Source organism: Ochotona curzoniae, unplaced genomic scaffold, assembly GCF_017591425.1.
Source record: "Ochotona curzoniae isolate NIBS_2020 unplaced genomic scaffold, NIBS_Ocur_1.0 contig_1482, whole genome shotgun sequence".
Taxonomy (NCBI): Eukaryota; Metazoa; Chordata; class Mammalia; order Lagomorpha; family Ochotonidae; genus Ochotona; species Ochotona curzoniae.
In genome coordinates this window covers 7,989,053-8,001,898 of record NW_024465100.1, presented here as the reverse complement: position 1 = coordinate 8,001,898, position 12,846 = coordinate 7,989,053, and the positions used below count along the sequence as shown (strand labels likewise).

Here is a 12,846-nt window from a genome sequence, read left to right as displayed (position 1 = left end):
AATACTGTATGCTGTTATCTTCAGGTACATAGAGAATATACATGCATTTGTCTTCCGAATTTGGCCTCATACCCAAGAGATCTCATTATCTGTGTGTGAGGTTTTGTTTGTTTGTTTGTTTTGTAAAATCTGGAAAGTTCTGAATAGGATACTCACCCTTTAGTAACAGTCAAGGCGAATTCTGATGGCCGTGAGAGAAGCAGCAAGAAAGCACCACTGATAGTCGAGGGAACGTTGTCCGGGAGGAATATTTGGAAAACATTTATTAGACAAGTGACATCTGAGATTTGATTTGAAAAGCAGCCAGGATTCAAGAAGTAAGCAAACCTTCGAATTCGGGGACAGGAAATTGTACGTGCAAGCTCTTCACAGAGTGAGATGCTGTGTCGGGAGAGGTGAAGACTGTGGGCCAGGAGAAGAAAGAAAGAAGCAGAGCGGTTGCCGTACAGGAGGAACAACAGTGTTGTTCTTGAGTAGCAGGGAGAATGAGCGGATGCCTCACCGGAAACGGGGAAAGGTGGGAGGAGGGAGAATTTGAAGATGTCTTTGCTATATTGTACTGGAGATCTTGTCAGGTTGAAAATTGGAGCTGTGTCAGAGATAGAGAGGGAGCTAATTTTTTTTAGATGAGCTCCATGGAGGCAGTAGTTTGAAACCACCAAGGAAGGTAAAAATCCATCCATTCATTCATTCACCAGGCAGTAAGATCTCGCTTCTTACATGCCAGGCAGTTCTGTTGGCAGCCGAGGCTGTCTCAATTAACGAGGAAGACAAAGCTTCTAAATCCTAGTGGAAAGAAAGAAGTTTTTTTTAAAAAATGTAGAAATCCATGCATGCTAGGGGTGTCCTAGAGCTTCAGGGAAGTTGAAAGTTGTGAAACACCTGCACAATCACAAACTGTGCCTATAAACTGTTGTCTTCTAATAACAATTTTGTGTTAACTTTTTAAAGTCGTCCTGTGCAATAAATATTGAATGGTGTGACAAGGCAGTGCAGCTTAGACTAAGTGGCGTGATCAGTGTCTCCACAGCTGTGACAGCTGAGATGGAGCCTAAGTGACATGCAGCCAGCCATGTTCATATGTAAAGCCAGAGTATTGCAGGCAGAGGGACCTGGCAGGAAAAGAGGGCTCAAATGAGGGCAGTGACACTGCAAGAAAGTATAGAGGAACTGAGAGTAGCCTCTTGAGCGATACCTGCCCACAGCTGGCACAGAGCACAAAGCAGACATACCTGGGGGCAGGGCTCTTTGGGACGAGGGCCAGGTGTGAAGTCACTAGGAACTGGGGTTATCAGAAGATGGCAGTTTTAAGAAATTAATAGTCTACACAAAAGCAGTCTTTCTAATTTCAAATTAGCTGTTGAGTCTGGCATTGAGTTCTCACTTTTGGCCTTTGGGAATGCAACTTCTGTGAAGGTGTAGTTGCAGAAATCAACTACTCGGAACTGACGGATATCTAGTAAGAAAATGGAGCTCACTGGCCCGTGAGCTCTTCTTTCAAGAAATAGTGAAGAGAAGGTGAGACAGAGGGTGGCCTGCGGAGGGTGCCTCTACTGCATGGCTGTCTTTTTACCACATGTTCTACTCTCTGTACCCAGTGGAGAGTAGTCACTGCTTAATGGAGACTTTTTGTGTCTTTGTATCCCTGAAAAAAAAAATCCTCCTAGGCAGCTTTGGGAGGCGAAGCCAGCAGGGTCGAAAGAGGTGAAGTATTTAGATTGCATTTGAGGAACCTCCGAGATTCCGTTTCACTTTTCTTCCTTGGTGTGGTTCCCCTTTGCCTGAAAGGTGATATTTTTGTTTTTGAGAGAACTGCCACAGCAGTTTCCTTAAAGATAATTTGGCCTGTTATTGGATACATGTCGGACTCCTCTTGCTTTCCCTCTCTGATAAGAGGTTCACAACACTTGCCTGCGACAATGTCAGAGGACACCACGTTGTTCTTGTCCTTAATGCTGCGTGCCTTCCAACCTGGGAGCTCTGGTGAGTGCCAGGAGCCTCGGAAAATGCTTCTGAGGTGCAGACATTTCTCATTTGAAAATCCTAGTTGGTGTCTGTTGAAAAAGGAAACGTAAACAATCCCTAAAGGGGAAGGAGTGTCTCTTCTTCATATTCCCACCTGTGTTGGAATGTCCTCAGAGGATTCAAGAATATTCTGCTTTCTCATAGCCTCAGAAATATTCTCTGACACCTTAGAAACCTTTTGGTTCTTCCTGAACTTCTCCTCTGTTGGAGAGAGGCCCCCACGGAACTACCTCCACAGCCTGAAAGAAGAGCCTGGCTGAGACTCAAGGTCAGGTTCCTGGAGCCCACCGTGCTGTCGGCTCATGTGCCCCACAGAGCTGGCATGCGCAGTTACCACATGGTCATCATGTCCCTTCTCACGGTGGATGTTTAATGCTTATCTTTAAGATTTAGGTCAGGTGCATCTTCTCTTGCAAGCTTCTTTTTGACCCTTTTCCCAGCATCAATGTGGGACGTCCCTACTGTGTGATTCTAACCTAGGCCTTACTAACCCTACTGAGGATGAGTGCTTACCAGCCGTTCCACCCAACGCCTGGCTCCATTTCCCTTTCATCTGTTCAACAATTTTCTGTTGAGCACCAGCTTTATCCTAGATCCTGTTATAGTGACTGGGAATTTAGTGACTAATGAAACATTCCGCCCCCCCCCCCCCAGTATTCCTTAGTTATTAGATTCTTGATGGGAAAGACAGTAAGTTTCAGCATACATTGATTGATGTGGTGATGAAAATGAAAGCAGGGTATCGGGGATGCAGGTTACAGGTGGAGAGCTATGTTGTTTTCAAAACTGGCACTCAGAAAAGATGCCATTGTGTAGGTAACATGTGAGCAGACTTGCAGGAGGTGAATGAATTGAGTCATTGATGATCTAACCAAATAAGTAATATCCAGATGGAGGGATGAGCAGAAGCAAAGCCCCGGAAGTGGAAGTACATCCTGGGGAGAAAGGCACATCTGTTGGGGACTCAAGGCGCAGATAGCAGCACCAGAAAGCAAGAGTGGAATGATAAGGCTGGAGAGAAGGCTGAGAAGAAATCAGATAGATAGGGGAGGCGGGCAAGTGTGTTGGCTTGAGGACATGATGGACTCTAGACTCGACTCTGAGTGAGACAGAGGGGTTTGAAATGATAAATAGTTCATGTCAGCTTGTAAAAAGGATGTCTCTGGGTGCTGCTTTATAATAGATTGTGGGGAGTGAGAAAAGAAGCAGCAAGACAAACATGAGGCAGTTCCAGCAATCTGGGTGAGAGATCCTGTGTGTCCCACATGTGGAAGAGTGTGATGTAGTTTCTTGGTGTATTCTTCAGATACCATTAAAAAGATTTAAATATCAGTGGAAATATCGATATGTAGGAGAAAGAAATCAGATTTAAAATATGATATCCCTTTTTCTTCTCTTTTCTGTCAGATATAAAGGCTTTTTAAAATCATAAGCCAATCATAAAATAAATGTTCAAACAATTATAACAATTCATTTTGTAATCTTGTATACCCATCCATATGTTATGTATGATTTATTAATTCTGTCTTGAAGTTTAAAGTTGTTGACAGGCGAATTAAAGGATAGATTTATACTAATGCATGAAGTCTTGTAAAGTTAGGAGTTGCGTCCTCGTGTGGGTTCCCTAACTTTTCTTGTATTATGAAGTACTTAAGAATTTCTTCTCACCCATTTATTCATAAATTCTTAGCAAATATTCACTCAATCTTCCAGTTACAGAAGACTTGATATTTCCATACATTTTCCTTGCTTTTGCTAAATTCACGGACTTTTCCCTAAGAGATAAAAAACGATGACTTAAAAATACGCAGCAATTTAAAACATGTTAGCATGAAACAGCACAAGTAAGTGAAGAGAATGTGAGGCGTGCAAATAACCAGGGGGTGATGATGAGATCCCCTAGTTAGAAAATACTTAGGACGAACATGTGGAGGGCCAGGTCAAGTTAGTTTGGGGTCTGTTGAATTTAAAGTGCTTAAGTGAGAGTTTAAATGAGAGTGTCTTTAACTTCAAGCTGGGTGTGTGCCGGAGAAACCGGTGAAACAGCCCAGGGAGTGCTTGTGGAAGGAGGTTCTGAGGAAAAGGAAGTAAAATTTCAGATCCATTCTAAGTGACTCAGAAGGATGGGGGATATGAACCAGGCAGGCAAATGATGACACAGCAGCCAAGAGAGACGGTTCAGGAGCAGAGGAAACAATGTGGATTTCGGAATTCTGATGGAGAGCTTCAAAGTTGAAGGCTGAAATCCATTGAAAATGAATGCTGTTTGTGATGTTTGGAGGAATCATTTTGGTTAGGGAAGTGGGAACAGAAAGCAGGCTGGAGGTGTGTTGAGATGCCAATAATTAAGAGTTTGGGGGAGAGGATGAAAATGACATCATTATTAGTCAACAAACCAGAATGACCAGAATGTTACTGGGGGATACAGCATCTCACCATCCTTTGCGCTTCCCAAGTTTTCCCAGGATAAAACAGACTTTTGAATGGGGTCTAAAAAAGTCCCAGGCTGTGCCCGCTGAATATCTCACTTAGTAGGATGAGCTCTGAAGCCCAACAGGTCTTACTCAGGTAAACGTTTGGCTTCGTTATATCTTCAGCCAAAAGAGACGTAACCATTTGACTCTTGTTTGGTCCCACTCAAGAGGGACTTGCTGATGATCTAAGGGCACAAGCTCATCAGTGGTCATCATCTCCATCCATGTCCTGTCAAGCTTGGAGAAACAGAACGCTGGGCAGGCCACCACCACCCCTCTCCACCCCACCCTACTCCACCCCCAGATAACAGACTTTTTTTCAATGTGTAATTTCTCCACAGATTGCAAGGCAGCAACAGCAACTTCTGCAGCAGCAACACAAAATCAACCTGCTTCAGCAACAAATCCAGGTCAGAAATCATCATTTCAATATCTTTCTGATTTTTTTTTTAAAAGTACCTTTCGTTACTTGTATGTTTCCTACATGACCTAACTTAAGTGACCTCCAAAGTACAAATTACTTCCAGCCTAATTTATGACGTATTGCCTCATGGGCCATATGAATCTTGCAAATGGTACTTGGCTTGTGCCAGGCCCTACTGCCTTGGGGTGCTTTGGTCTAAGAAAACTAAGAGTAATTTCCATCTAGTGCTGAGAAGAGAATATTGTGCAGAAATATTTTCTTTTCTTTATAGTGTTTTTGATGTGCCTGTGACTGCTCTTAATGGGATGGGTGCAAGGGACCCATCTAGGAAAATGAAGCAGCTTTTCAAATGGAGGGTAGTGCCAAGATTACTGTGCTGCTGTTCAAGAACTGTGTGTGGGTGGCAAGGTGCATCTTGGGGAGGGTGATAGTTCGCTGTACATGACCACTTTGCTATTGGTTGCCATGGGAAGCCAAGACTGGAGGATCTGTGACCCCTATGCTTTGCCTTATATGGAGCTGATGAAGGAAGGAAGTGGCTGTCTCAATAACAAGACAACCAAGTTGTCAGGGATGCTCTGTTTGCATCATTTGTTTGCACGTGGACTTTGAATAAGTCTCCATTTCCCTAATGAAAGACTCTCTTTCTGAAACAACCTTGAATCATTAGACATTTTATGAGGATTGAAGGAATAGTAGATGAAAAACCTGAGCATAGTGCCATAGTAAATGCTCAATACATGATTACCATGGGCATCCAGGAGATTCTCCCCTTCCCATATCTCTTCTCCTTTTCCTTTCCTTTCCTGTTTCTGTTCTCATCCACTGCTTCACTTCCCTCAAGTGTGTGCAACAGCCTGAACTCTGATAAGGCCAAAGCTGGGAAGCAAGTTTTCGCATATGGATTGCAGGAACCGAGTCCTTGGGTCATCGCCAGCTGCCTTCCCGCTGCATTAGCAGGCTGCTGGGTTGGAAGCACATAATAGAGGAGACTTGAACCAGGCACTCCAGCGTGTGCCAGGTGGAGATGTCTCGGGCAGCAGCATAACTCGCTGCCCACCCCTGAGCAACATATTCCCAGTATGTTACTGCCTTTTCACATGTGGAGTGTGGGTATTCAATGGAGTGCTGTAAGTCTTTACATGGTTCCAAGTACACTTGATTTTGAACATGGTTTAAATCAGCGATGCCATGTTACTGGCATTTAAATACACACATAAATTATGTAGGTATTTATTTGAGAGGCGGAAAGAGAGAATGAGAATATGCTCCTATTTTCTAGCTCACTTCCCACATGTCTGTAATAGCGACTGGGCTGAACTTAAACTGGAACCAGGAACCCAGTCCAAGTTTCGCGTGTGGGTGGCAGAAACCCAATTATTTTAATTATTGCTGCTGCTTCGCAGAATCTGCACCTGCAAGGAGCTGGAGTCAGGAACCAGAAAGCTCAGGTTCTCTCCGATGAGATGCAAGTGTCTTTACCAGCATATTACCTGTGCGGCTGAATGCAGTCCCTTGAAATGTCGGGTGTCACTAAAATAACAAATTGAAAAATCAAATTGTTATAGCAATATCTCATTGTAAACAAAGCACAAATTCATAATCAATGATAAGGCAAGTCATCTCATTTTTTTAAATTAATTTTTATTGGAAAGGCAGATTTACAGAGAGAAGGAGACACAGAGAGGAAAATATTGCATTTGCTGACTTACTCCCCAAGTGGCTGCAATGGCCAGAGCTGACCCTGGAGCTTCCTCTGGGTCTCCCATGTGGGTAAGGGTCCCAAGGCTTTGGGCCGTCCTTGACTGCATTCCTAAGCCACAAACAGAAATCTGGAATGGAAGTGGAGCAGCCAGGACATGAACCAGCACACCAATGGAACCCTGATGCATGCAAAGCAAGGATTTGGCCACCGAGGCATCACCAGGCTGAAGTCACCTAGTTTCACTGCGATTTGATAAAGATACCAATACCTTTTTGTTACTTAAAATTCTTATTTATCTGAAAGGGAAGATGACAGAGCAAGAAAGAGAAAGCGGTTTTCATGCAGTGGATCATTTCATAAATACCTGTGGCAGGTGGTCCAGAGCCAGGCTGGAGCCACACCCAAGACCACCCTGCAGGTTTCCCACATGGATGGCAGGCATCTCTAGTATCTGGACTGTCATCTGCTGCCTCGCAGGTGTGCTAGCAGAAAAGCTGGGTCAGGAGCAAAGGTGGGCCTGTGTCCCAGGTGCCTTGATCCGGGTAACAGTGTCCTGAGAGGTAGCCCAAATCCTTGCATTGCAGCCCTCACTCCCCAGTGATTACACTATTTTTTATGAGACTGACTCAAGTCTTTGGTTACACAGAATTACAAAAAGTCTATCTTAATCTGTTATTGACTAGGTTATTAGTCAACATCTTCAGTACTTCTCTGGAATTATTGCATAACCACTATGCACTTAATTTACATTTTGAAAATCATTGTTCAAATTTCTTTTTTAAAAATCTCAGGAAGAAAGAGAGAGAAACGAAGTAAGCTCCCCTCTGCTGGATCATTCCTCAATGCCCTAAGCCACCGGAAGTGGGTCAGGCAAAACTTTGAAGTTGGAACACAATCCGGGTGACCCGAGTTCCTTTTTTGTAAGAGTTATTTTACCAGCTTGAGAAGCAGGGTTATAGAGACAGATGGAAAGAAAGAGATTGGAGTCTTTATCTTGTGAGTCACTTCCCAGATGGTCACAGTGCTAGGGCTGGGTCAGACCAAAGCCAGGAGGAGCCCCATTTACATCTCCCCTGGGTGTGCAGGAGCTCAAACACTTGACACATCTTCCACATCTTTCCCATGCACTTTAGCAGGAGCCGGAAGTGGAGCAGCCAGGATTCAAACTGCTATCAATATGGGTTGTTAGTACTGCAGGCGGCAGCTTCATCCACTGCTCTACCACGTTGACCCTGATCACATGTTCTTAAAACTTCACCACTGCCTCCCAAAGTCCATGTTAGCAGGACGCTGAAGTCTGGGGCCAGAGCTAGGTGTTGAAATTAGCATATCACACTGTGGGACGCGGGCATCTTGACCCTGACTCCTATGGCACAGGGAGTTGGAAGCATCTGGCCTGTGGGCCATGTAGGTAAGCCCCCAAGAAATCACGTGGTCTTTTTCTGCCAAGACAACCACAAGTAGAATTGGAGATCCAATAAATATAGAGAAGGGTTGTTTTAGGTTGGATATTTTGTTTGGGCCACAAATGATGTCATAATGTCCAAATAGCCCTTGTCACAATAAGGAATCCCCACCCCGCAGTGTTTCTGAAACAAAAAGTATTTTAAGGATTACATGTGAAACTATTCTGGAGCGATCAGGTGAAAGTTAGTAATTTATCCAAGATCTCACAGCGAGTGACTGGTAGAGCTACGAGCAGAAACGAACTTTTCTAACGGTGAGAACAAGTTTTCTTAAGTGTAAGCATTTGAAAACCTTAGGATTTCAGTCTTAGCAGAATGTCGAGCTTTTGCCAGGGCACGCTTTGTGGTGCAAAGGACTAAAGCATTGCTTACATACCTGAATCCCAAGTACAGTGCTGATTCATATCCTGAATGCTTTACTTTTTTTTATTCATTTTTAGGGGAAAATCAGATATACAGAGAGCAGGAGAGACAGAAAGGAAGACGTCCCATCTGATGATTCACTGCCCAAGTGATCACAGCCGCTGGAGCTGCGTCGATCAGAAACCAGGAACCAGGAGCTTCATCTTGGTCTCCCATGTGGGTGCAGGGTGCCAAAGCTTCAGGCCATCCTCGACTGTCTTCCCAGGTCACAAGCAGGAAACTAGATGGGAAATGGCACCACTGGGATTAGAACCTGTGCCCATGTGGAATCCGGGCACATTCATGGTGAGGACTTTAACCAATAGGCTACTGCGCAAGGGCTCTGGATCCTGTACTTTCCATCTGACTCCATGCTAGTGTGCCTGGCAGGCAGCCAGTGATGGCTCAGATACTTGGGCCCCTGCTGCCCAAGGAGACCTGGGTGGAGTCCCTGGCTCCTGGGTTTATCTTGGCTCTAGCTCTAATTGTTAAAGCCTGAGTTAGTGAACAGTAGATGGAAGATCAATTTCTATTTCTGTCTGTATCTTTCTGTCATTCTGCCTATCAAGGAAATACTTTTCTTTCTTTAAGAGTTTCTATCTTCTACATGTTTACAGAGTGAGAATTAAGTTTATAAAAGAAAACAGCAACGTGGGCCCAGCACAGTAGCCTAGTGGTTAAATCCTCACCTTGCATGCTCTGGGATCCCATGTGGGTGCTGGTTCACATCCCAGTGGCTCCACTTCTCTTTCTGCTCCCTGCTTGTAGCCTGAGAAAGCAGTGGAGGATGACCCAACACCTTGGACCCTGCACTTGCGTGGGAGACCCAGAAGAAGCTCCTGGCTCCTGGCTTTAGATAAGCTCAGCTCTGGCCATTGTGGCCACTTGGATACCTCTCTCTGTAATATCTGCCTTTCCAATAAAAATAAATAAATCCTAAAAAAGAAAAGAACACTGTATTTGAAATAACTGGGGGAAATATTAAGAGTTCTATGTGTGTGTTCTATGGTGTCTCTCTTTGCCCTAGGGATAACACGGATACATGAAGCTGTCATAACCCATCATGCTTTGATAGCAACAGAACAACAACAACAGAAGCCTAGGAGGCAGGAAGTGGTTTAGGTGGTACATAGAAAGTTCTCCACAGCTTCAGGTGCTCTCAGTAACTAACAACAGTTCTCAGATATGTTTGACAAGTTGTTAATTTGGGACGATATTAAAACTACTTCATAGAAAAGTCACAATACATTTTTGTCAGTTAAATTCCACAGTTATGGGACGCACTGGTGAAGCGGTAGGAATGGAAATGTTGTAACGTCAGATTCGGTTGTTCCCCACAGAGATCCTTACCTTACTTCCTTTTAGGTTGGGTGTTCCCTCTTTGTCTTCCCGCTTCTTCCTTTTCCTCAGAAACATGGAACAGGAAGGGGGAACAGTAATCAGATCTACAGCAGATATTTTTACAGTTTTAATATGAAAGTGCATGGCGCAGATGTCCAACGCACGTTACCTCTTGGGATGCCTGCATCCTGTTTTGACAGTGGCTGCTGGGAGACCTGGCTGCTCTGGCCCCAGCCAGGTTTCTGCTAATACACACCACAGGTGCCTTACAGGTAACAGCCCAACTCCTCGAGCCTCTGCTCCCTGTGCGAGATACCTCAATGGGCAACCAGGATACAGCTTCAGCCTGGTCCAGCCCTGGCTTTTGGGGCGCTTGGGGAATAAACCTGTGGAAATCGCTCTTTCTATGTCTATGCCTTTCAAAGAAAATAAAAATTAAATGTGTGCATAATCAAATATGTAAAATTTACCATAGTTTAAATGATTTTTGATACTTGCAAGAGTCTTTTGATCTGTTCTTCTCTTTCTCAAATGAGAAGCCCAGGCACCTGGGGAGAACAAACACACCCAATTTAGTTGTTGGTCCTGATGGAATTTTCTCAGTTGTTTTGTAGCATGGTGGCTCACAGTGTTGGAAAGCAGTACATGTTAGCGTCTTGATGCAATAGTGAACTATGGTATTAGATAATTCTCAATTAAGACTGCCTTTAAAATTTGTATCTCAATCATAATCACACATAAACTTCACTTGATCCAAACGTCCGTGGAGGCGTACAGATTGGCTAGCTGGAGTAGACTGGTAAGTGGAAAGTTATGACATTTTCATACAGCGTGCATGTTGAATGGCAGCAAAGGTAATACTGCCCCAACATTTCCCTGATCCATTTAGTACGACTTCTCTTTTAAAAAAATTCATCTAGACATGTTATTTCATTTCATTTATACATCGTTCAACTTAAGAAGTACAACCATCATTGTACATTTGTGTGTATTCACAGTTACGCCCTCTTAATTAAGCAGATTATTTAAACTTTTCCTTGGCCAGTTACTTCTTTTCTCAACCCCTTGTGGAAAAAGTAGTGGTGGGTTTAAGTCTAGGCTGTTTCTTCAAAGAGAAGATGCCCTAAGCATTAGCAAATGAGCCAGCTTTATTCAGTTAGTTAGGACCTGTGGTTTATGAGTTGCTTTTACTTCTTTAAAAAAAGAATGCTGATTCTAAGCATGCCTGTAGCTCTAAGTGGATTCAAGCTTCAGTCTGCATTTCTTCCCTATGAAGACTTCATGGTGTTAAAGTCTTCTGCCAGATTTATCTATGTAATCCATTGGCAGGAAAAAACAGAACATTTTCTGTTCCTCCTTGCAATATAATCAATTAATTTACTCTTCAAATAAAATTGTATCTTATAATACAATGTTATTAACAATTTAAAAAAAAATAAAACAAAAAATAAAATTGTATCTTGGTACTGAAATTACCCAAGTTCTTTTAAGAACATATCTGTTTCTTTATGAGAGTTTTCATTTTGGACATCCAAGGAATTTAAATCTTACATGTTTTTTTATACAGCAAAACTTTCCTAGTAGTTTTGTTTATTGACCTTAAAAGCAGAACCTTTATGCATTTCCATTTGCTATAATCTAACTAACTTTTAATGCACATTAACTCACAAGATGGAATTTTTCAGAAAGACCTTTCTGGATTTTTTTTAGGGAAATTAACTTTTCCCCTCTGTCTATTAAATATTCAACAGTACCCATCTTTTAACAATTTTATGTCTTAATTTTTCACATTAAATCAACTTGTTTCTAGTATTGATAGTAGGATGAGTTGTATTTCCAATAATGAACTGAGTCCTGTGGGTCATTCTGGCCCAATTCCTGTTAGTAAAAGCTTTTAAAGGAAGTGAATGAGTGACCTCAGTTCTTTCCTAATGGCAACAAACTGAGCGTTCCCAGTTCCCCCACACTCCCTCTCATCTGGAAGCTTCTGATGGGACAGTTTTCTGTAGTTTTGGGCATGAATTTGAGAAGCTTGTCCTGGTGTTATGTTGCTTACTAGTTCTCACTAAGAATTCATGGAATTTAGATTCTGGTTAGCAGCGAATAGGGTTAAACCCAACACTAGGCTCCAGTAGAAATTCAATGAAGAAATTTCCCAAGGCAAATTTAAAGATATGGTACTTCTTTTAGCTGCATGCTTCTCACGATTCTCATACTAAGCGATCGAGTTTTGACCTTTGATGAAGGATTCCACAAATTTATTACATTTGCCTTCTGATTAACTCTCCTGACTGTTTCATTGTATTCTCTGGAAGGCAAGAATGGTTACTTAATAATCCCCTATCAGTTTTTTTTTTCTGAGATATAAGATAAGCTATACAAGACCATGCCTTGCTCTGATTCTCTGTCTCTGGAATGAAAAAAAAATACTACAGTTCCATAATTTCTTATTAAAGAGTATACATTTCTTCTATCATATACAGGAATTAACTTTGTTCATTAAATGATGCAGCTTGTATGATCTGTATAAGATATAACTTAAGTGCGTTAGTAGTTGGGCCCAGTGCAATGGCTCAATTAGCTAATCCTCTGCCTTGCAAGCACTGGGATCCCATACGGTTGCCAGTTCATGTCCTGGCTGCTGCACTTCCCATCCAGCTCCCTGCTCTCAGCTGGGAAACTAGCAGAAAATGCCCCAAGTGCTTGGGACCCTGCACCTTCATGGGAGACCCAGAAAAACTTCCTGGCTCCTGGCTTCAGAGGGACTCAGATCCAGCCGTTGTGGAAAAGGGTTTTGGAACTACACAAGCATGCATCACTCTTTGCATGTTCACATCTAATCTGCCGTATACACTTGGAAAGATGGCCAATTCTGAGTTTGCTTTCTCCTGTTGATGAAAAGGGCGTTATACCAACTGACTCGGTGCTGGTTACTGTGAGGGTTAGGTAGGATTACACGTAATACTAAGTACTTTTATATAAGTCATTAGTGAGGGAAAAAATGCCTGT

General features: G+C 42.9%; 1 protein-coding gene across 3 annotated transcripts in view; it reads left to right on the top strand.

Moving 5' to 3' along the window:
* Nucleotides 1–12,846, top strand: part of SOX5 (SRY-box transcription factor 5) — a 386,873-nt gene that overhangs the window by 192,004 nt on the left and 182,023 nt on the right. For all 3 annotated transcript variants that reach the window (XM_040967762.1, XM_040967768.1, XM_040967777.1), the window contains one exon: nucleotides 4,841–4,909. In XM_040967762.1, the coding sequence (XP_040823696.1) occupies nucleotides 4,841–4,909 (69 nt within the window). The remainder of the gene's footprint in view (nucleotides 1–4,840; nucleotides 4,910–12,846) is intronic.